The sequence below is a fragment of the Pseudophryne corroboree genome, chromosome 5, assembly GCF_028390025.1.
Source record: "Pseudophryne corroboree isolate aPseCor3 chromosome 5, aPseCor3.hap2, whole genome shotgun sequence".
Classification (NCBI taxonomy): Eukaryota; Metazoa; Chordata; class Amphibia; order Anura; family Myobatrachidae; genus Pseudophryne; species Pseudophryne corroboree.
The window spans coordinates 181,925,386-181,949,154 of record NC_086448.1 but is presented as its reverse complement, the minus strand read 5'-3'; the positions used below and the strand labels follow the sequence as shown (position 1 = coordinate 181,949,154).

General features: G+C 45.2%; 1 protein-coding gene across 5 annotated transcripts in view; it reads left to right on the top strand.

Moving 5' to 3' along the window:
* The window catches only part of ESYT2 (extended synaptotagmin 2), a 269,954-nt gene that overhangs the window by 182,300 nt on the left and 63,885 nt on the right, over window positions 1-23,769 (top strand). For all 5 annotated transcript variants that reach the window (XM_063921918.1, XM_063921916.1, XM_063921915.1 and 2 more), the window contains exons 7-13: window positions 2,475-2,530; window positions 6,763-6,883; window positions 18,411-18,587; window positions 21,044-21,126; window positions 21,874-21,922; window positions 22,355-22,444; window positions 23,312-23,407. In XM_063921918.1, coding sequence (XP_063777988.1) covers window positions 2,475-2,530; window positions 6,763-6,883; window positions 18,411-18,587; window positions 21,044-21,126; window positions 21,874-21,922; window positions 22,355-22,444; window positions 23,312-23,407 — 672 coding nt within the window. The remainder of the gene's footprint in view (window positions 1-2,474; window positions 2,531-6,762; window positions 6,884-18,410; window positions 18,588-21,043; window positions 21,127-21,873; window positions 21,923-22,354; window positions 22,445-23,311; window positions 23,408-23,769) is intronic.

Here is a 23,769-nt window from a genome sequence, read left to right as displayed (position 1 = left end):
ACTTCAAAAAGGAATGCAGGGAATCATTAGACTCCGTGTATTCTATTTGTTATGCTCCGAGATGCATGAAGCGCTTTAATAGATGGTAAAATGCAGCTTCTGAGCATATGTACCTCCCCATTCCCCCATCTTCTGCTCATCATTCTGCCAATGCTTGGCTTACTGAATGTTTTCTACTATGAGGGAGACACACCCATGTGTACACATATATACAGTATCATGCCTTGTCCATGCATGATGGGACTTGCAGTTCTGCAACAGCTGAAGCCATAGATTGCCAGTGCCTGCATTACAGCTATGATGCAGTCTTTACAGTTATACCAAAACAAGAACGTGACGTTTGCCTTAGTGGATTGGCATTTCCTGTCACTTGGCAGAGTGGAAAGAGATCTTAACGGCACAAACGTAAAGTACATGAGTCATCATTTTCCTGCTGTCTGATCTCCAGGCTGTAATATGATATTAATAACAACAACATTGCTCTCTGTACCTGGTACTGTGCTGTTTGGTATATCTCCAAACATTTCAACTTTATGATATGGTGTATTGTTGTGGCGCGGCACTGAAAAGGGAGCATGGCTGCATCACATTGGACTGTGCTATATCCATCGTGGTCTGCCTAAGCTTTTGACGCCAACCATCCGTTTATCTGATGAGATGATCCCATCAGGTATTTTGTACCTCAAATTCTATGCTTCCCTGTTTGTATAGCTTAAAGCCCAGTACACACTAGACGAGGCGGCGCCGATATTGGTGGCGGCGGGGTGCCGGTAACGGCAAGTGCATACACACTTTCCGATGCCAGCAGGGATGGGAGCTGGAGCGGGGGGAATGAAACCCATGTAGTGAGGAGCGTCCTGTTGCATTTATCAAACCTTACCCATCAAAGTCCCAGCTAGTGCCTTTAAAATGCAACGGCAGATGAGCACCTGATCTACTAGAAATATGATAATATGCATGGAGAGACTTTATAAAAGCCAATGCCCAGTAATTTTTTCTCTATGTACTATGGCTCAATCCGCAACATAGGCCTGCTCAGGGTAGTCTTCCTATCTTGGCCTGTGATACAGTAAGTAGAGCCTAAAAGTTTGCACTGAAGGTACTGTCCCACATCTGGTGGCATTTCCCAAAGCAATTACTGTATGGATGGAGAGCCACCATTCAGGCTATTCAAAGTGTTTACATGCCAGACTCCCTATCTATTCTTTAGTTCCTCACCCCATTCCGAACACTCCCAAACATGTACATAAGCTGATAAGTCACATCCTAAATGCCAGAAAATGCCAGATTGCTGCACACTGAAAAGTTACACCGCCCCCCCCCCCCCCTTCCCCAAAAGGAAAGATTGCTGCACACTGAAACGATCCAACCCCCCCCACCACCACCCCCGTCCCCCTACACAACACGGAGGAGATAACTTATTTGCTATTCAGTAATATTTCTCTCCGTATACTGAACATATCATGAGGCCAAGTGAATCCTTGTTGATGCAACTATACCCCCACCCCCTCTGTTTTCCTCCCTCCTCAACCTTATTTAGTTTTCCTGTAACCCACTTTTAAGACTGAATACTCAAACCAACATTTAAGGGCCCTACATGTTAGGCAATATAACTGAACGATATGAACATTCTTGTTCATTAATGAACGAGAACTTGTTCATATCGGTCAGTGTGTAGGCACCACACACTGAAGAAACTTAACTCCCCCCGTCACCTATCCCCCGCCGCCGGGTCGCCCGTCTGCCGTATCGGCCATCGGGCAGCTCGGCCGCGGTTCGCCTAATGTGTAGGGCCCTTTAAACATAACCAAATAAATAGAACACAAGGCAAAAAGAAAGTACTGTCGTTTATTTTCTGTCAGCTATTACCATGGGCATGAGCCTACAACTGCCATGCAGTTACCTCTCCTGCTAATGTAGCATTATGTTTAAGGAATGGTTAATTTAAACGTTTGTATAGTTGATACTGTACTCCAGTGTTGCTTGTTACGTGTGTGTGTGTGTGTGTGTGTGTGTGTGTGTGTGTGTGTGGTTGGGCTGACTGGGAAGTCCGTGATCAGCCGTGTGCGTAAATAAGCTGCATTTCCTATTTCTAATGTTCAAAGGGATATACATTTTAAATGGTAATATTTGGGATTGGCGCAACCTCATTCAACTTTTACTATATACATTTTATTTCTCATCCTTTATTCTGTGCTTTTTAGCCATATGTCTGTATAACCAGTTATTAAACTATTCTAAGACTGAAAACTCCTTTTTGAACATGTAATTGGGTTTATAGAACATGAGCTAAATGTGCATGTATTGCTAATTATGGTATGTTATTACACCAGCAAAGCAGAACTTGGAGCTCATATGAAATTATACTTCAGTCCCTGATTTGGCGTTTCGGCTTTTCTAAGATACTTGTGTTACTTATTTGTCAGTTCAAGTTTTCAGTTTTTATTTTGTCATTGTTTTTCTTTTCTTTTCAGCTACTAGATATTAACTGGACAGGTCTTACCAATCTATTGGATATTCCTGGTCTCAAGTAAGCAGAAACTTACAACTGAATATTCATCATCACCTGAAAGGAAATGTTGTGGCTAGATAGCTGCTATAACAACTTGCTGTGACAAATGATTCAGTTTGATTTACCGGTGTGAGGGATGCCGGCTGTCAATATCCCGACAGCGGCATCCCACCAGCCAGAATGCCAGCAGCCGGGCGAGCGCAGAGAGTCCCTTTGCGGGCTCGGGGCTCACTGCGCTAGCCACAGGATCTATTCCCACTCTATGGGTGTTGTGGAGACCCACAAGTGGGAATAGTCCTGTTGTGCTGGGATTCTGGCTGGCGGCATTGTCGGCTGTTGGGATTACGGCGTCGGTATCCTGACCGCCAGGATCGGCAAACTAAACGCATCCCATGACAAAGTATAATTGTAGTCTCTCACTTTATTTTCTGGAGGCACAATAAAAATTCCCTAGCAAGTTGAACAAAACGCAGTGTACCACATACACGAGTAAGACATGACCGCTTCTACCTGCTGTAAGACATGTTAGATAAAATCTAGATTGCACATATAGACAAATCTAAATACAATACCACTTTATTTCGTTTTAATAACACATTATTTAATACATTTATAGTATGACATTTTTTCCAAATTACGGTCATTTTAATTGCCTCTCAGAATACACTAATAATAGAAAATGGGTGTTTTGTCAATATATGAAGTTGTCTACCTAAAATAATAATGTTCCTGTGAGAACCTGAAAGAGCTACGTTGCTCTAGGGTTATGAAAATATCATTGGATAGCTGCCACATTAATCCAATCCGGTTATTTGTTGATGGAAGTGTTCCTGTGGTGGCTGCTGCTTTGAAGAAATACTTTTTCAGGTAGTGAATCTGTCCAGACTTGATCAAGCAGCTAGTAGACACTTACAGCTATGGTGATATCAGTGTTGCTAAAGAGCTCCTCAGTTTATCATTACCTGTACTAGAACAGTTTGTGTAAAATCTGAATAGCAATTTACATATAGCGCAGAGTCGTAACTAGATATTGTGGTGCCCTGTGCCAGAAAGAGAACTGGTGCTCCCTCCACCCCTCCCAATTTTAAAATAAGGACAGTGCGCACTGAAGGCACACGTCAAAATATAGGATTGTGGCTTTATAGCAAAGGGGCGTGGCCACCAAATAGTACCAATTCACACTACACAGTGGTACCCCTTATACATGTTACATCACACAGTAGTGCCACTTACATACATTACACCACACAGTAGTAACCCCTTATACATGTTACATCACCCAGTAGTGCCACTTACATACATTACACCACACAGTAGTAACCCCTTATACATGTTACATCACACAGTAGTGCCACTTATAAACATTACACCACACAGTAGTAACCCCTTATACATGTTACATCACACAGTAGTGCTACTTATACTCGATATGCCTCAGAAGAACCCCTTATACATATGCCATGATAGAGCCCCTTACACACATCACACCACAGTAGAACCCCTTATACACATTATGCCAGGTAGAGCCCTTACACCTTATTCATCCTCCTAATTATTCCTCTCCCCCTGCCCCCTTCCCCCACACAGTGTGTAGTGTCAGGGATAATTCTGTGTCTGTGTGTGCGTACTCCCTCACCAGAGCAACTTTGTGTGGTTTGCGTGAGCCTTATCCTGAAGAGCAGCGCTGCAGCACTCAGCAGCCAGCTCCTGTACCCGGAAGTCCAGTTCAGACACTGCAGGAGAGAACGACGGGGGCGGAGCACTCGGAGGATGACACTGACTACCCAGCGCTTGTGCACAGCTGATGCTGCATACATAGGCCGGCGGTGCACCCACAGGACAAGTGTGCGGTGTCAAGGCACCATCTGCACCATCCTAGTTACGGCCCTGATGTAGCGTTAATCCCAATAGTAATATTTCTGAAGCATTACACAGCCACACGTACAATAGGGGGTTGTCATAGCGTTGCATTAGGAACAGCATGTCCATGTCACAATGGATCAAAGCATGCAAATCATTATTCCTAAATATTCATTGCCTTGTTGTCTAGGTAATAGTTAATCTGAAATTAACTCGCTATATTAGAGAGAGTAATCTTAACCCACCCGCCTGTGGAGGGCGTCGTCTCCTGTGTTTTAGTGCATAAAATGGGGTAGAAGTCTCTAAAACGGACTCTGATTCCATTATCAGTGATAATTATTACAGTCCCCGATACACAAATACTGCTTATTCTTATTTGCCATGTTTTCTGATCAACCAAGACATGTTGATTTGTTACTTTATAGCTTTACATTTACATATGTCTACGTGATTATTTTTCAAGAATTGTTACCCCTGTGTTTATTATGCGAGTGAGACAACCACCTGCTTTCTAGTGTGCTGTGGAGGGTAATCATTTATTTATTTACAAAGAATGCTCGATTATTCGAATAGCTGTGTATTGATAAGAACACTACAAAGGAGATCAGTTATTCAAACATCGCCATGACCACAATGGTCTTACATATTTTCTGGTTAATAATGCATTTCTACATTAGGATTAAGGTGCAAAGAATGTAAGGTGCCATCTGCTTCATTAATATATAATGTAAATACAGTAGCTCAGTGTTCTCCATAAGTAAAGCACCAGGATGGACAACCCTGTGGATCTAGGGCAGGGATGGGGAACCTTCGGCCCTCCAGTTGTTGTTGAACTACACATACCAACATGCATTGCTACAGTTTTGCTATTTGGCCATACTAAAACTGTTGCAAGGCATGCTGGGATGTGTAGTTCAACAATAGCTGGAGGGCCGAAGGTTCCCCATCCCTGATCTAGGGTATTCTGGATGCTTTACTGACACCTAGTGGCTGTGACAGGTCCTGAGTAAAAGTTCAGAATTTACTATATTGCCTCTGTGTATAGATTGTCACCATATTGTATGGTTTGGGTATGGGATATCGGCAGTCAGAACACCGACGCCGGGATCCCAACCTCCAGAATGTTGGCTGGGGGGGAGCGCAACGAAGCCCTTTGTGGGCTCGGTGAGCGCGACATGATGCGGGCTCAGTGGCTCGCTGCGCTCGCCACAGGTTCTATTCCCACTAAATAGGTGTCATGGATACCCAGGAGTGGGAATAGCTGGGGTGGTGCTTCCGGCATTATGTCGGTAGGGATCCCAGTTTCGGTATTCTGACTGCCAGGATCCTGACTACATCCGTATTGTATATAGCAAATTGCATCCTTGATATGAAGATCAGGTTTATTAATATTTGTTAGCACTGGGGCCTAGGGATAACCTTCGGTGGGTTATCCATCGATGGTTACCGTTGATGGAACCATTGATGGATAACCTTGATGGTGTAAAACCGTCCATAAGAGAACCATTGATAGTTTCACCCACAGATGGTCAGGGCCCGGTTGTATTGCTTTGTTAATGTCAGGGGGCGGAGCTATGCTCTGTCCCAATACCCTGGAGAAAAAAAAATAATATTCAATAATATTCAATATCTCTGTATCAACAATGGTGTGGAAACCATCTGGTTCTCCCCCATCGATGGTAAAATAGTTATCATAGATCATCGATGATTTCAAGTCATTGATGGTCGACAGCTATCCCTATTGTGGTCCTGTTCAATTTTCAAAATATAAGTAACTCAGAATATGCTGGTTGAACCAACTACATTATCAGAAGTGTACCCATACTCTTCACAGAGTGGAGACTGCCATTTCACAAACCAATAGCAAAGAAAGTGGGAGCCTATCACTTAAATAGGAAACACTAGGACACACACTAAACTTTATCATTAACTATGTTAACCATAATTTAAAGAATCGATATGTACATTCCAGTGCCAGGCAGGCCTGCAGTGCATACCAGCGATTACTTCTAAACTGCTTTATATCACTCCATTTCTGCATATTAGTAATGTTTTACATTATATGGATCTTCTTTGTTCCTATATCAGTACTGTGACCAACACTATACACACTGGTGTCTGTGTGTGCGCGTGTGTGTGTGTGTGTGTGTGTGTGTGTGTATTTATATACTGTAAATACACAAAAAAAAACCTTAGAGGCATATTCAATTGTGTGCTCATTTTTTAAAAGCCGTGTGCTAAATATTTCCTTCAACTCTTCCAGTAGGCTCCTTATCAACACTAGATCTAACAAAACAGAACAGGAAGTTGGTCATATGAAGCATATAATGCAGTAAATGTTCCTAGCAATGTGCATCTCTATTAATGAAATGGGTTTCCTTCTTTGACAGTGGTGTCTCAGATACAATAATATTGGATATTATATCCAACTACCTGGTTCTTCCAAATCGTATCACTGTTCCCCTTGTGAGTGACTTGCAGATTGCACAATTACGGTTTCCCATTCCCAAGGTTAGTAGACAAGAAAATATAGGAATGTTAAACAATAATTATTTATTTACATACATACGTACATACAAAATAGCAGGTAGGTTGATAACTTACTTGTGCTTTAAATAAAACATTAGAATATTTGCATGCACTTGCAAGCAAAGCATTGTAACCTGTACCATATGTAGTAGTGTGTGTAGGCTAGATATCATTTTGCAGAATATTATCTCTTTTCAATCTGTGTACAGTCCATATAACTGTATGAGGTTGCACCTGAATTCCCCTATTCTGCTTTCCTTGTTTTTGGACCGTCTGGTCCTGACCATGCCTTCCGGGGAATCCATACCACATCCTGATACTGGGGGATTCCCCTCACTGTTGAATTGTGAGAGGATTATTACACAGGAGTAGAGCTGACCACTTTACTGCTAGTCCAGAAATCCAGGATCAAAGAATCAAAGGGGGCGATTCAATTGTTATCGCGTTCCCCTGCACCTGTGCCCACGCTGGCAGCTATTTAATTGCTTCTGCCGATGAGCGTGCTAACATTTCTGCTCGGCGCCTCCTGAGGTGGTGAGCAGAAATGTGCGGAAAGTGTCTTGTTTGGGTGCCCAAATGGCACTTTTTGCATCCCACCCAGTCGGGTTTAGCCATTTTACACGGTGTGATAAAACAATGGGCGCCCATTATACAGTTGAGTCTCCCCCATAAAGAACAGCTTGGGCCATCTGTTCTGCACACAGTAGGATACATTATTTGTTGGGAGCCAATTAACCTACCAGTGTATATTTTTGGAGTGTGGGTGGCGGTAATGCTATTACACCTGCCGTGCTGCTCACTTTTGGATACTGCCCAATTTTGTTACATGCATGGGTGGCCAATTTCGACAAGGTTTAGGCTGAGCATCTGACTCCCTCCTTGACCATGTAGCTTTGTGTTAGTTTGGTTGCTACCGGCTACACCCAGGCTGGTAGCAGTCCTCTTCATTAGCTATATTAGGGCATGCTAGGTTACATGTGAGCAAGGGAACCAAACAGAGAAAGAAAGGGGCAATCTACTGAAGGGTGGGTAATGCAGGGAGACTTGGCAACAGCTTTTATTGAAGCTGCAACAATAATATAATGTTTCTTTTAACATAAATTGTTATTAGTCCTTGGCTCTTTAACTGTTTTAAACTGTTTTTCTCTAGTATCTATAAGGGATATTGGGGACAGATTAGTACGATGGGGTATAGACGGGTCCAAAGGAGCCAGTGCACTTTAAATTTCTTCAATTGGGTGTGCTGGCTCCTCCCCTCTATGCCCCCTTCCACAGGCAGTTTAGAAAAAAGTGCCCTCAGGAGAGGATGCACACTGCAAGCTACAGAGTTTTTTCTTCAATTTTATTTAAAACTTTCGTTTATTTTGGTATGTTGTTTGGGCAACAGCATACCTGCGCCGTGGGAGTTGGGGGGTGGGGGGTTGGTGGGGGGGCGGTCACCGGCCTCATGAGGTGCAGAGCCGCTTCCCCGCCACAGGACCACCATCCTGAGGGGCTGTTTGTTCAGTGGGGCACTGTGCATTAGCGGTTGCAGTCGCAGCATGCCGCACACCCCTAACAAAGCCTGAATGTGATCGTCGGTGGTGAGTACATACCGGGGGCCCCGCTAGGGGGGTCCCCCGGTTCATTGCAGAGGCATGTGTGAGGCATACGGATCCCTCCCGGGGGGGACCCGCTGGAGCCCCTGCGTGAGACTGGCTGGAGATATTGTACCAAACATTTATGTAAGGCTACAAATGGTGTTGGAGACATAGCCAGTATAAACATTATTAGTAGCTCTGGCGCCATTACGGGGGGCGGAGCTACATCAGAGTGGGCTCAGCGGCATTTTGGCGCCTTCCTCTGCATCAGCAACAGCCTCATTCATACAGCTCCTCCAAACATTCACATGCTGGATCACTGGTACCGGGTGTAGAGGGGGAGAGCCGCTATTGGTGCACAGTTTACTTTCCTCTGGGGAATTATATGTACAGACAGTATCACTGTTATATATAAATACATAAAACGCTGACAGCCTCACTGGGGCTGTGCAGCGCTGGGTGCGCTGGTGTCCTTTTCTGTGTCTCCTCTCACATGCAATAGTGCAGGCTTGTATTGTAATCAGTCTGTGTTGTATGTGTATTGTATGTGTATTTCATAATGGTGAAACAGAAGTTATGCAGTGTATGTAATGCCAGATTCTCCCCTATTTCACCTAGCTCCGTATCATGTGAGCAGTGTAGTCAGTCATCACAAAATGCTGATAACAATGTGGAGGAGAGTCAAGAGCCCTTCTGGCTGGGGGCTATCAAAACTATGATGCCTGATATGTCATCTCAACTCACTGCCAATGCCAATAAAATACAAGAACTGCAACAAGCAGTAGCTAACCTAGCTGCCAAGGCTGATGTTTCCCATCCCCCCCTGTCTACTACAGGTGCACAAAAATGTGCTTTACCTGCAATCCTATCAGATTCTGATAATGATGTACAGGATGATGTGGATCCCTGCATCATGGGACTGAGGAGAGAGAAGCAGACCTACTTAAGTGATAGGCTCTGCTTCTTAGGCTACTGGACACCATTAGCTCCAGAGGGGGTCGGAACGCAGGTCTTCCCTCGCTGTTCGTCCCAGAACCGCGCCGCCGTCCTCCTCGCAGAGCCGGAAGATAGAAGCCGGGTGAGTATAAAAAGAAAAGAAGACTTCAAAGGCGGCAGAAGACTTCATATCCTCCCACACACTACACACACTAGCAGGCACTGATGGGTGCAGGGCGCAGGGGGGGCGCCCTGGGCAGCAATAAACACCTCTAAATCTGGCATTTATAAGATTAGAGGCTGCGGAGGCAGTAATTCTATAAATCCCCCGCCAGTTTTGTGATACTTTGAGCGGGACCGAAGCCCGCCGCTGGAGGGGGCGGAGCTTGGTCCCTCAGCACTAACCAGCGCCATTTTCTCCACAGAGATCTGCAGAGAAGCTGGCTCCTCGGTCTCTCCCCTGCTGAACACGGTGACACAGGGCTGAAAAGAGGAGGGGGGGCACTTGTAAGGCGCAGTGAGTGTGTTACACAGTAAATTAATATAAAAGCGCTATTATCTGGGAGATTGTTTCCAGTGTCAGTTGGCGCTCGGTGTGTGCTGGCATACTTTCTCTCTGTCTCTCCAAAGGGCCTTATTGGGGAACTGTCTCCTTATAACTATATCCCTGTGTGTGTGGGGGTGTCGATACGAGTGTGTCGGCATGTCTGATGCGGAAGGCTCAGCTAAGGAGGAGGTGGAGCAGATGATTGTGGTGTCTCCGTCGGCAACGCCGACTCATGATTGGATGGACATGTGGAATGTTTTAAATGCAAATGTGACCTTATTACATAAGAGATTGGACAAAGCAGAGTCCAGGGGAAAAGCAGGGAGTCGATCCTCGGCTTCGACTGGGTCACAGGGCCCTTCTGGGTCTCAAAAACGTCCCTTATCCCAAATAGCAGACACTGATACCGACACGGATTCTGACTCCAGTGTCGACTACGATGATGCGAGGTTACACCCAAGGGTGGCCAAAAGTATTCATTATATGATTATGGCAATAAAAGATGTTTTGCATATCACAGATGACCCCTCGGTCCCCGACACGAGGGTGCGCATGTATAAGGAAAAGAAACCTGAGGTAACCTTTCCCCCATCTCATGAGCTGAACGAGTTGTTTGAAAAAGCTTGGGAAACTCCAGACAAAAAACTGCAGATTCCCAAGAGGATTCTTATGGCGTATCCTTTCCCTGCACAGGACAGGGTACGTTGGGTTTCCTCACCCAGGGTGGACAAGGCTTTAACGCGCCTGTCCAAGAAGGTGGCGCTACCGTCTCCGGACACGGCAGCCCTCAAGGATCCTGCTGATCGCAGACAGGAAACTACTTTAAAATCTATGCGCATATGGGTGCTTTACTCAGACCGGCAATTGCATCGGCATGGGTATGTAGTGCAGTTGCAGCTTGGACAGATACCTTGTCAGCTGACCTTGATACCCTAGACAGGGATACCATTTTATTGACCTTAGGTCACACTAAAGACGCAGTCTTATATATGAGGGACGCTCAAAGAGACGTTGGGCTGCTAGGTTCGAGAGCCAACGCCATGGCGATTTCTGCTAAGCGAGCCCTGTGGACCCGCCAATGGACGGGTGATGCCGACTCAAAGAAGCATATGGAGGTTTTGCCATACAAAGGTGAAGTTTTATTTGGGGAAGGTCTCGCGGACCTGGTTGCCACAGCTACCGCGGGTAAATCTACCTTTTTGCCGTATGTTCCCCCACAGCAAAAGAAAACTCCACAATATCAGATGCAGTCCTTTCGGTCGCATAAGTCCAGAAGAGGTCAGGGCTCATCTTTCCTCGCCAGAGGTAAGGGTAGAGGGAAGAGAGCACCTGCTCCTGGTAGTTCCCAGGAGCAGAAGTCCTCCCCGGCTTCTACTAAATCCACCGTATGACGCTGGGGCTCCACTGAGGGAGTCCGCGCCGGTGGGGGCACGTCTTTGACTCTTCAGCCAGGTCTGGGTTCTGTCAGACGTGGATCCTTGGGTGATGGATATTGTATCCCGGGGTTACAAACTGGAATTCAAAGAGGTGCCCCCTCGCCGATTTTTCAAGTCGGCCTTGCCAGCTTCTCTCCCAGAGAGGGAAGTAGTGTTAGCTGCAATTCAAAAGCTGTGTCAACAGCAAGTGGTTGTCAGGGTTCCCCTAGTCCAACAGGGAAAAGGTTACTATTCAACCCTGTTCGTGGTCCCGAAGCCGGATGGTTCGGTCAGACCCATTTTAAATCTAAAATCCCTAAACCTGTACTTGAAAAAGTTCAAATTCAAGATGGAATCGCTCCGGGCTGTGATCTCCAGTCTGGAAGGGGGGGATTTTATGGTGTCACTCGACATAAAGGATGCATACCTTCATGTTCTCATATATCCTCCTCATCAGGCGTATCTGAGATTCGCTGTACAGGACTCTCATTACCAGTTTCAGACGTTGCCGTTTGGGCTTTCCACGGCCCCGAGGATTTTTACCAAGGTGATGGCGGAGATGATGGTGCTCCTGCACAGGCAGGGAGTCACAATTATCCCGTACTTGGACGATCTCTTGATAAAAGCAAGATCGAGAGATCAATTGCAGAGGAGCATGTCACTCTCCCTGAGAGTGCTGCAACAACACGGTTGGATTCTAAATCTGCCAAAGTCACAATTGATTCCAACGACTCGACTATCATTCCTAGGCATGATTCTAGACACGGATCAGAAGAGGGTTTTTCTCCCGATAGAAAAAGCCCGGGACCTCCAGAACATGGTCAGAGACCTGCTAAAACCAAAAAGAGTGTCTGTTCATCAATGCACTCGTGTTCTGGGGAAAATGGTGGCAGCCTACGAGGCCATCCCCTTCGGCAGGTTTCATCCAGGAGTTTTTACAGAGATAAGTCTTTGGGGAATTCCTCACATAGACATGATGGCAGCCCGCCTCAACAAGAAGCTTCGGGGGTATTGTGCCAGGTCAAGGGACCCTCAGGCAGTAGCGGTGGACGCCCTGGTGACACCATGGGTGTTTCAGCCGGTCTATGTATTCCTCCCTCTTCCTCTCATCTCAAAAATATTGAGAATCATAAGACAACAAAGAGTAAAAACCATACTCATTGTCCCAGATTGGCCTCGAAGGGCCTGGTATTCAGATCTTCAGGAGATGCTCACAGAAGATCCATGGCCTCTTCCTCTCAGGGAGGACCTGTTGCAACAGGGGCCCTGCGTGTTCCAAAACTTACCGCGGTTACGTTTGACGGCATGGCGGTTGAACGCCGAATCCTAGCTGGGAAAGGTATTCCAGAGGAAGTCATCCCTACTCTGATAAAGGCTAGGAAGGAGGTGACGGCAAAACATTATCACCGTATCAGGAGGAAGTATGTATCTTGGTGTGAAGCCATGAAAGCTCCTACGGAAGATTTCCATCTGGGCCGTTTTCTCCACTTTCTACAGACTGGAGTGGATATGGGCCTAAAATTAGGCTCCATTAAGGTACAGATTTCGGCCCTGTCTATTTTCTTTCAGAAGGAATTGGCTCCTCTCCCGGAAGTCCAGACTTTTGTAAAGGGAGTGCTGCATATCCAGCCTCCTTTAGTGCCCCCAGTGGCACCATGGGACCTTAACGTGGTATTACGGTTCCTAAAATCTCACTGGTTTGAACCACTTCAGACGGTTGAATTAAAATTTCTCACTTGGAAGGTGGTCATGTTGTTGGCCTTGGCATCTGCAAGGCGGGTGTCTGACTTGGCGGCCTTGTCTCACAAGAGCCCCTATTTGATTTTCCATGTGGATAGGGCTGAGTTGAGGACTCGTCCTCAATTTTTGCCTAAGGTGGTTTCTTCATTTCATATGAACCACCCTATTGTGGTGCCTGTGGCTACGGATGACTTGGAGGACTCCACGTCTCTGGATGTAGTCAGGGCCTTAAAAATCTATGTAGCCAGGACGGCTCGGGTTAGGAAAACAGAAGCACTGTTTATCCTGTATGCAGCCAAAAAAGTTGGCGCTCCTGCTTCGAAGCAGACTATTGCTCGCTGGATCTGTAACACGATTCAGCAGGCTCATTGTACGGCAGGATTGCCGTTACCAAATTCGGTAAAGGCCCATTCCACTAGGAAGGTGGGCTCTTCTTGGGCGGCTGCCCAAGGCGTCTCGGCTTTACAGCTTTGCCGAGCAGCTACCTGGTCGGGTTCAAACCCGTTTGCAAAGTTCTATAAGTTTGATACCCTGGCTGATGAGGACCTTGCGTATGCTCAGTCGGTGCTGCAGAGTCGTCCGCACTCTCCCGCCCGGTCTGGAGCTTTGGTATAAACCCCATGGTCCTTACGGAGTCCCCAGCATCCTCTAGGACGTAAGAGAAAATAAGATTTTAAACCTACCGGTAAATCTTTTTCTCCTAGTCCGTAGAGGATGCTGGGCGCCCGTCCCAGTGCGGACAAAATCTGCAAGGCTAGTATATAGTTGTTGCTTACATAAGGGTTATGTTACAGTTGAGATCAGTCTTTAGCTGATACTGTTTTGTTCATACTGTTTACTGGTTGCGTATATTCCAGGTTATACGGTGTGGATGGTGTGGACTGGTATGAATCTTGGGGGTAATTCCAAGTTGATCGCAGCAGGAAATTTTTTAGCAGTTGGGCAAAACCATGTGCACTGCAGGGGAGGCAGATATAACATGTGCAGAGAGAGTTAGATTTGGGTGGGTTATATTGTTTCTGTGCAGGGTAAATACTGGCTGCTTTATTTTTACACTGCAATTTAGATTGCAGATTGAACTCACCACACCCGAATCTAACTCTCTCTGCACATGTTATATCTGCTCCCCCTGCAGTGCACATGGTTTTGCCCAACTGCTAAAAAATTTCCTGCTGCGATCGACTTGGAATTACCCCCCATGCCCTTAGATTAACAAAATCCTTTCCTCGTATTGTCCATCTCCTCTGGGCACAGTTTCTCTAACTGAGGTCTGGAGGAGGGGCATAGAGGGAGGAGCCAGTGCACACCCATTCTGAAATTCTTTATAGTGCCCATGTCTCCTGCGGAGACCGTCTATACCCCATGGTCCTTACGGAGTCCCCAGCATCCTCTACGGACCAGGAGAAAAAGATTTACCGGTAGGTTTAAAATATTATTTTTCCTCCTCACATTTCCTGATTCCAAGGAATTGGATGATTTATTTAAATTAGCCTGGAAAAATCCAGAAAAAAAATATCAGAAAAGGTTTTTGCATACCTTCCCCTTTGCCTCTGAAGGCAGGAAATTCTGGGAAGAATCTCCAGCAGTAAACGTCTCAGTCTCTCGCCTCTCTAAAAAGGCGGTGCTCCCAGCTCCCGGCTCCTTTACGGTAAAGGACCCGGGGGGTTTAGGAAAATTGAGACCACTCTGAAATCCATCTACACTGCTGTAGGTGTAGCTCAAAGACCGGTCATTGCAGGTTGCTGGATGACACATGCAATTCATATGTGCGCTACTCAAATTCAGGAGGGTCTTTCGGGTGATATGACCTTCGTTACTACTGTAACTATCCTTAAAACACATTCAGGACATGGCAAGAGTTTTCTGTGTCTCCCTTTAAGAGATTGGCAATATTAATGCTAGGACCACTGCTATGGCTGTATCTGCATGCAGAGCCATATGGTTGCGTCAGTGGATTGCAGACGCTGACTCCAAACATAATGTGGAATCTCTTCCCTTCACAGGTGAATGGCTATTTGGAGGTGAATTGGACGTATGGATCTCCAAAGCTACTGCTGGCAAATTCAAGTTTCTCCCTTCGGGGGCTCCGCCTGCTATGCGTGCCTACCCGGGACCGTCTACTCAGTCCTTTCGGTCCTCCAGATTTTCATCTAGGGCCAGGGGTGCCTCCAACGCAGCTAGAGGCTCCAGAAGTAAGCATAAGAAACCAGTCGTTGCCGGCTCTCAGGAACAGAGCACCAGTTCAGCTTCCACAAAGATTTCGGCATGACTGTGCCCACCCACCCCGAGGGGATCTTGCATTGGAAGCTCAGTTACGTCACTACAACCACATCTGGGACTGTTCCTGCCAAGATGCCTGGGTAAGGGACCTTATCTCTCAGGGTTACAAGCTGGAGTTTGACGGTGCTCCTCCTCAACAATTTTTTCAAAGTAAGCTTGTCAGCTTTGGAAAATACTCGTGTTACGCTCCTACTGGCCATCGACAAGTTGGTCCAGTCCCAGGTCATTGTTCCAGTATCCCTGCTACAGCAAGGACAAGGTTACGACTCCAGTCTGTTCGTAGTGCCAAAGCCAGACTGGTCTGTGAGACCCATTTTGAATCTGAAGTCCTTGAATCCTTACCTGAAGGTTTTCAAATTCAAGATGGAATCCTTGAGAGCTGTGATCGCAGGCCTGGAACAATAGGAATTCCTAGTGTCCCTGGATATCAAGGACGCTTACCTCCATATCCCAATGTGGCCTCCTCATCAGGCCTATCTGCGGTTCGCCCTACTGAACGATCACTACCAGTTTCAGGCATTACCCTTCGGCCTGTCTACAGATCTGAGGGTGTTCGCGAAGGTGATGGCGGAAATGATGTTTCAGCTCAGATTCCAGGGGGTCAACATTGTCCCTTACCTGGACGATCTCCTGATAAATGAGTTCCAGAGAGCTTCTACTGCTCAATATAGATCGCACTATCCAACTTCTGTCTCACCACGGGTGGATCCTCAATCTACAGAAGTCCCATCTGGAGCTGTCTCAGCGGCTCCTGTTTCTGGGTATGCTACTGGATACTGTAGCTCAGAGAGTATTCCTCCCAGAGGACAAAGTGAGAACACTTCAAGAAATGGTTTGCACGGTTCTCCGACCTGCTCGAGTTTCCATTCATCTTTGCATAAAATTGTTGGAAAAGATGGTGGCCTCGTACGAGGTGATACAGTTCGGAAGGTTCCATGCCAGACCCTTCCAATTGGACATCCTGAACAAGTGGTCCGGTTCACATCTTCAGATGCATCGGATGATTCGGCTGTCACCCCAGGCCAGGATTTCACTCCTGTGGTGGCTACAGTCTTCCAACCTGCTGGAGGGTCGACGCTTCGGGATTCAGTATTGTATCCTCCTCACGACGTATGCGAGTCTGAGAGGGTGGGGAACTGTCACCCAGGGGGCGCAGTTCCAGGGCAGGTGGTCTACCCAAGCGGCCCTACTTCCGATCAACATACTGGAACTTCGGGCTGTCTACAATGCTCTGATTCAGGCCTCCCCTCTACTCCGGGATCAGGCGATTCAGGTTCAGTCGCACAACGCCACGGCGGTGGCATACATCAATCGACAAGGAGGAACAAAAGGCAAGGCCTGCATGCAAGAAGTGTCAAAAATACTTTTCTGGGCGGAAAGAAATGCAAAAACACTGTCCGCAATTTTCATTCCTGGAGTGGACAACTGGGAAGCGGACTTCCTGAGTCGCCACTATCTCCACCCGAGGGAGTGGGTATTGCACCCTCAGGTGTTTCAGAAGATCGTCGACAGGTGGGGATGTCCACAGATCGATATGATGGCATCTTGCCTCAACAAGAAGCTTCACTGCTACTGCTTGCGAACCAGAGACCCTCAGGCAAGCGCAGTGGAGGCGCTGACGTCGCCTTGGCCTTACCAGCTGGTCTACCTATTTACTCAGATTCTGTTGATCCCAAGGGTGCTCATCCCAAGGTGTCCATAGAAGACCCTTTGCCTCTGCCACTAAGAAGGGATCTTCTTCAGCAAGGACCCGGAATTACAGCGGCTTCGTTTGACGGCATGGCAGTTGAGCGGAACATCCTAGCTCACAAAGGGCTTCTCAAAAAGCAAGCCAGAAAACCTGTGACGTCAAAACACTATCATCATATTTGGCGGAGATATGTCTCCTGGTGTGAGGAACGCACATATCCATCTGCAGACATCCACTTGGGAAGATTCCTTAATTTCCTGCAGGCTGGAGTGGATAAAGGCTTACGTCTTGGATCCATTAAGGTCCAGATTTCAGCTCTTTCCGTCTTTTTCCAGAAGAAGCTGGCTATCCTGCCAGAAGTTCAGACGTTCTTGCAAGGGGTGCTTCACATACAACCTCCGTTTGTGCCGCCTACGGCACCTTGGGATTTGGATGTGGTGTTACGCTTTCTACAGTCCTCCTGGTTTGAACCTCTGCTGGCGGTAGAAGACAAGTACCTCACATGGAAGATGGTGATATTACTGGCCCTGGCTTCTGCTAGACATGTCTCAGAATTGGGGTCTTATCGTGTAAAAGTCCCTACTTGGCCTTTTACGAGAACAGAGCGGAGCTCCGGTCCAGACAACAGTTCCTGCCGAAGGTGGTCTCCGCGTTTCACTTGAATCAACCTATTGTGATTCCGTCCAGTTCTGGCACTTCTGCCCCTCCGGAGGCATTGGATGCAGTGTGAGCCGTGAAAATCTCTGTCAAGAGGACGGCTCGGATCAGAAAGACAGATTCCTTGTTCGTGCTGTATGATGCGCAGAAAAAGGGTTGCCCTGCTTCAAAGCAGTCTGTTGCTCGTTGGCTTAGGCTTACTATCCAAAAGGCCTCTGTGCGGTGACTTTCTGCAGGTTCTCTGTTATGTGTTACCTGTTCAGCTGTTGCTGTTCCTGTTGCCAGCCGTTGCTGGCCCGGTTATGTTATGGTGTGCTGGTGTGTAAATCTCACCACACTTATTGTTATGTTCCTTCTCTCAAGTATGTAATTTCTCCTTCGGGCACTATTTTACTTATAACTGTCTGTGGGAGGGGGCATAGAGGGGAGGAGCCAGCACACCCAGTTGAAGAAATTTAAAGTGCACCAGCTCCTTTGGACCCCATGTATACCCGTCGTACTAGATTCCCCTAATATCCCTTATGGACTAAGAGAAAAGGATTTACCGGTAGGTAATTAAAATCCAAGTTTTTTAAAATAAATGTAGTTCTGTGTATTTCTTTGCTCCACACAGATCTTTATGTTCGTTGCATGATACCAGATTTTCTTGTTTTGTTTTTATCAGGGGGTTCTAAGGATACATTTTATAGAAGCTCAAGACTTAATGTGGAAAGACACATACATGAAGGGACTTGTAAAAGGGAAGTCTGACCCATACGGAGTTGTCAGGATCGGTAATCAGGTTTTCCAAACCAAAGTCATCAAAGAAAATCTAAACCCCAAGTGGAATGAAGTATATGAGGTAAAGAAATATGCAGCCTATCTGCTGTACAAAAGTGCTGATGGGTCATTTACAAAGAGTATCACTAATACATATTGCCTTCTGTTGTGACGTTGATCCTATTTCCATGGGAAGAAGAGGATAGGTGTAACGTTAATAATTTCATGAGGATAATGGAAATGATTAGGGGGGGAATTCAGTTAGCCGCGGTAATTTAATTGATCCCCAGGGATATTCAGTTTGCCCCCTCCGGCAATTGGCAAGGATTTTTTTACGTATCGGAACAGATGCCCCCCCCCCCCCAAAAAAAAACATAACTATGGTATTAATGGGTGCTGTGACCCTATTAACACACAAATCTCTGAACTTTTCACTAATTCTTTGTGTTAACACCCGTGAACACGTTAATTTAACGGGCGTTTAACAGGGATCAAAAATACAGTTATTAAAATAACATCATATATAATATATGAACTGTAACAAATAATGACCGCAGTCACGATATAATGATCCACAGCAGGAAATATAGTTATTGTTTAAACATAGTAAAGCTCTTTGTTGTAGTTAATGTAGGTAGATGTTAATGCGTGTAGCAGTCTGTTACTGCATCAGACATTCATGCTTGTATTGATACCCAGTGGCGGCTGCAGCTCACAGCACATCATGCAGAGGGGAGCAGGATAGCACATATGAACATACATACATGTATGTAACATATGTGCTGGATGCAGGTGTCCGGGGATCAGCAGCGTTGCCTGTCTTCCATCCGCCACTGAACCCAGGATTCTGCATTCGATTCTACTCTCCTTCAAAGCTCGCCCCCGGACTCTTGTGAAAACGAGCCAATGGGAGCCTGGGGCGGGCTTAGCAGGAGAGTAGAGGAGCGTTATGCTGAATGCGGAGTCCCAGGTTCAGCAGCAGCTGTAAGACCACCCGGAGACCTGCAGCCAGCACATGTTACATACAGTACATCACTGAACGTATGTTCATATGTGCTATTCCGCTCCCCCCTGCATGATGTGGTGTGAGCGCTGCAGCCACCACTGATTGATACCACTTCAAAAAATGTAAACTTGTGGAGGTCTGGATGGATTAGATTAATAGATGAGACCATACAGCCCCTTTAATAGTGATTATATTTATACCAGGTTTATTGTATGAAAATTAAATTGTCAGGCAGTTTACCCACAGTTATCAGCAGGACAGCCGTCTCATAAGTGAAAGTAAAAGTAGAAGCCTCCTATGAGCAATACAAATAGAAACAACATTAAGGAAATCTTCCTTTGGAGGGTGCAAGCAGAAGTAAGTGTTCATTTGCTGCCTCTGGGTGGGTTGTTTGCAGTTCTGTAAGCGAATAGTACTTTTCCTACAGGAACAGCCCATGTGACTCATTGCACCGATAATTGAATCTGCCCTTTTATAAAGTAATATTTTTACTTATCAAGAGCTAAATGGATATCGTGTGACATTAGTACTTGTGCCAGCAGACAGTCTTATCACAGATCTCAGTCCTGCCAATGCACATGCTAGCGAGCCCTGCCAAAATCTGGAATTCCGGCGTGTACCTGCGCATGAGAACAGCCATAAAGTATGGAATATGGAAAGAAAGATCCATGTTTGAATCAAATGTTTTCTTTCTCTCGTAATTAATGACATTTCTTCTTTCACGAACACAACTGTATTAAGATCCTCTTTAATAACTTGTTTAAAAATGAATGCTGTTTTTGTTAATGCAACTCTATATAGTTACATACATATATAAAACACATGTCTTTTTTCCCTAATTTTATTAAGGCCATTTTTTCCTTAACCTTTTAAACTATACTCCAGTCTGTATATATATATCTGTAGGGTCCCTAGATGCTGACGTACGTCCTCACTCCTGTGAGAACCAGTTACGTTCTTACAGGAGGCCACCTCTGTGGGGCAAGGATTGCTTCTCGTCTTCCCATCCACAAGTTTGTAACATCACCGTTTGCAAATGTGTGTTGATACCCACTCATACTGAAGAAGAGACATGGCAGAACTTTTTCTCTTTGGCATGCTTAATTTCCGCCCACCCATTGTTTTTGCCGCCACGGTTTCTCTTCTTCATCAAAAGAAAAATTAGTCTTTTTATATGAACGTTCTCAATCCTTCCTAACTCCAAATTGGAGCTTCTGTAGAACATTGACACAGGACAAAAAGCGCAAATGACATACATGGTATTTTCTGTGGCATCTCTAACCTTGTCATTGCATATAATCAGAGTCATGTACAGTACTTTACAAAGTATTTCTGTTACTTCAGAGATTTAGTAATTTATCTCAAAAGCTCTGACTTTTCACTGATGTAAGATAAACGTTACCATACACCCAATCAGCCTTCAATAATTGTGGAATGATGTTCCAGGAGTAGCTAGATAAGTAGAAAAAGCCTATTTACTTAGAAGGTGGTGCATCTCAAAGTGCTCACTGTAAAATGTCTAATTTTTCCAGGCTTTGATACATGAGAATCCAGGTCAAGAACTAGAGATTGAACTCTTTGATGAAGACACAGACAAAGATGATTTCTTGGGCAGGTAAATCCACCTACTAACAGTTAATATATTTCACTGTACACCAGGGGGCAGACATTTTGGGTCTGAACCAGTATTTATAAGAATGTGCCATAAGCATTCACCTAGAGAATTACACGGTGGAGTCACTTTATTATGAACACCAAGTTATAGCCAGAGTAACCGCCATGTGCAGCACGGACAGCAGCTAGATGTGCTGAACTGTTGTCTTAGACACACGTTTGGTAGCCCCCAGGTTTATTTTGACAGTGAGCTGCTCCACTATAGCGTCTCAGTCCGCCTTCACGCACCTTCGTAGCCAACACCCACCTCACACCAGTTTCCACGTCTGTTTTTCGAAATGGTGCCATTTGTCCAGTCACATTACACCTTCACCGCAGCAGAACGCGAACACTTCACAAACTGAGCTGTTTCACACATACTGCCACCCTTGGCCCGAAAGCCGATAGTCATCCATTTCTGCAACCCTGATAAATCGCCTTTTTTTACCCATGACAGCAACGTGTGCAGACGGCCTATCTCACACCTTATATACCCACCGACCATATAATAGGCTGCATATCGGTACAGTCCACAAAATGGCTTCCTCCAAAGTGTGACGGCGACTGATGCACTTGACTAAAAATGTAATACCTTGGTAAAGAATGAACTTATAGAAAATACACATTTTGTTCAATATTCGGATTATCAGAAAAACTATACTGTTGCTCTACAGTGACCATAGATTCACTTGTTCCTATTTTCTTCCAGTCTTTTGATTGACTTGGCTGAAGTGGAGAAGGAAAGAGTGGTGGATGAGGTATGTCAATCATTTTTTTGTTTCCAGAGAATTATACAAAAAATGCTCATTTCTCTGGAATAACAGTTTATTTTGTAGCATTGAAAAACATCTAAAATTATGTTATTTTTTACTTATTTTAAGTGGAGGAACAAAAGTTACTTTGAATCACTTTTGAAACAGGTGTTGCCATGAGCCAGATTAATTGGTAATTGGAAACGTAACTGGGTAGTTTAAGGCTCAGCTCATGCCTATAACTGCGTAATATGAAAGGCAGTCTTTTCTCTGTGCAATGTACAATGCAGTTTACTTTTCCATGCGCTAATAAAAATGTACCAAAATACATACAAATTAGTTGATTTTATTGTACCGATAACTGAACAGACAACACTACAGTTAAGGGATTTTTTGTGGGTTTTGTGGAGTCTCTAACTTGTTATTATCTTTTTATAGTGGTTTACACTAGATGAAGCTACTTCTGGAAAGCTTCATTTAAAACTAGAGTGGCTTTCACCAAAGTCCACTACCGAGAACCTGGACCAGGTATGTGCACAGTGATTTATCTTGAAGAGTTTGAAATAGATTGCTCTTGCAAAATATGTAGAAAAAGTACCCACTTTAATAGACCATTCCAGCTGACAAGTTAGGGGGTAATATTGTTCAAATGATTCCACCTATTCATGCTCCAGATTTAAAAGACCAGGTCAACATTTGAGAAACCACTCCACCATGGCGGTAAGGCCTAAGTGACATTTGGTATGATATAACTGCAAATAGTACTGTTCTTTTGGAAATGTTCTCTATCTTCTGTAAGGCCAGGAACCCATTGGCATTTCATTAACCATTTCTAACCATAGTAAAAAGGCTTCCCTAGAGCATTTGTCCATGGTAAACGCATTGAGTAGATAGGTTCCAGAAATTAGAAGGCTAGCAAATGCTAGTAACAGCAGAAGTGGGTGTAATGACCTTAGACACAGTACAATAAAACATACTAGTACAATGCATGTAATAAACACCAGTTGGTGTTGGGCTTAAGGGGTCTATTTACTAAGCCTCGGATGGAGATAAAGCAGATGGAGATAAAGTACCAGCCAATCAGCTTCTAACTGCCATTTTTCAAACACAGCCTGTGGCATGACAGTTGGGAGCTGATTGGCTGGTACTTTATCTCCATCCAAGGCTTAGTAAATAGACCCCTATGTGCCTACACAGTCTTCTGCTTGGAGCTTTGAAGCAAAATGGTAAATTTACAGATAGTGACTCATGCATTATAAACTAATAGTATTTTTTTGTGATGAACATATATAGTTTATTGACATCTATTTACATATGTGCTCTGTAGGGACCATTGTTTCTGTGCATTGTTTTTTTTTTTATCAGGGCTGTTTGAACATGGTTGTTTGTATATAGGTGCTGACCAGCATTAAAGCTGACAAGGATCAGGCGGATGATGGCCTCTCTGCGGCTCTGCTTATTCTGTACTTGGATTCATGTAGAAATTTGCCTGTAAGTAACTTCAGCCTCTAGTTATTAACCTGTGCTCAGTAGTCTGTCTACATTATCTACATCTTCCTACCATGGTTTCAGGCAAGTATATGACCTTTTCCTTTGTCAGGAAATTTAGCACTATTAATCAGTGTGGAAAAAGAAAGAGATAAAGTACCATCCAATCACCTCCTGTTATTTTTCAAACACAGCCTATAAAGTGCCAGGTAGGAGCTGATTGGTTAGTACTTTGGGGGTCATTACGAGTTGATCGCTCGCTAGCAACTTTTTGCAGCGCTACGATCAGATAGTCGCCGCCTATGGGGGGAGTGTATTTTCACTTTGCAAGGGTGCAAACGCTTTTGCAGCTGAGCGGTACAAAA